This window comes from Hipposideros armiger, unplaced genomic scaffold (genome assembly GCF_001890085.2).
Source record: "Hipposideros armiger isolate ML-2016 unplaced genomic scaffold, ASM189008v1 scaffold_746, whole genome shotgun sequence".
NCBI classification, from domain to species: domain Eukaryota; kingdom Metazoa; phylum Chordata; class Mammalia; order Chiroptera; family Hipposideridae; genus Hipposideros; species Hipposideros armiger.
This window is the reverse complement of record NW_017732096.1, coordinates 3,311-3,969: the sequence shown is the minus strand read 5'-3', so window position 1 is coordinate 3,969 and position 659 is coordinate 3,311. Positions and strand designations below refer to the sequence as shown.

Sequence of the window (659 nt, the reverse complement as noted above, 5' to 3'; positions counted from 1 at the left end):
CTTTGACTTATCAATTAAGGTTTAACTTTTCAATAAAATTAACTCAGAGTTGCAACAAAATCAGAGGAAATGTGTTATATCATTTGCTAAGACAAAACATTAAAGCATATTTTCAGTAAAAAAAAAATTCAAGTTATTTAGAGATGAGATGAAATCTTACCATTTTTACTGATGTCGAGTTCTTTAAGGTTAACTAAACTAGCAATAGTGGTTGGCAGATTTGAAAGGTCATTATCAGGAATACTTAGTTTTCGTAGAGCTTGACAGTTGAACAATTGCTGTAAAAAACATAATGATTAATTAGATCTTAATTTGGTTAAATCCATTCATACGTAAACTCAATAACAAAATTCAGTACACTATCTTTATAAATGTGGTAGTAAAGGGTCAGCTACAAAATCTCACCTTCATTTACCCCCATACTCTAGATTGTTTTTAGAATGTTTTCACATTCCATTCCCATGTTAGTGCATCACTTTTTTCCGTTACCCAGATTCAACCCAAGTAGTCTACTTTTTCTCCTTCTGTTTACTCTTAATGCTCAATTTGCCAATGGTCTTATAGGTATTTTTTTAATTTTGAAATAACTTCTGGAGTTTTCTCTTTTTTCCATTCCCACAGCTACTAGGGTTACCATAATTTTCTTTTCCTGCAGCTAT

At 31.0% G+C, this 659-nt stretch overlaps 1 protein-coding gene across 1 annotated transcript in view; it reads right to left on the bottom strand.

Annotated features, from left to right (window-relative positions):
* The window catches only part of LRRC7 (leucine rich repeat containing 7), a gene marked incomplete at its 5' end in the record, with an annotated part of 273,040 nt that extends 272,762 nt beyond the window's left edge, over nt 1-278 (bottom strand). Inside the window, one exon of the mRNA XM_019628072.1 lies at nt 161-278. Coding sequence (XP_019483617.1) covers nt 161-278 — 118 coding nt within the window. The remainder of the gene's footprint in view (nt 1-160) is intronic.
* Between the last annotated feature and the right edge of the window lie 381 nt (nt 279-659).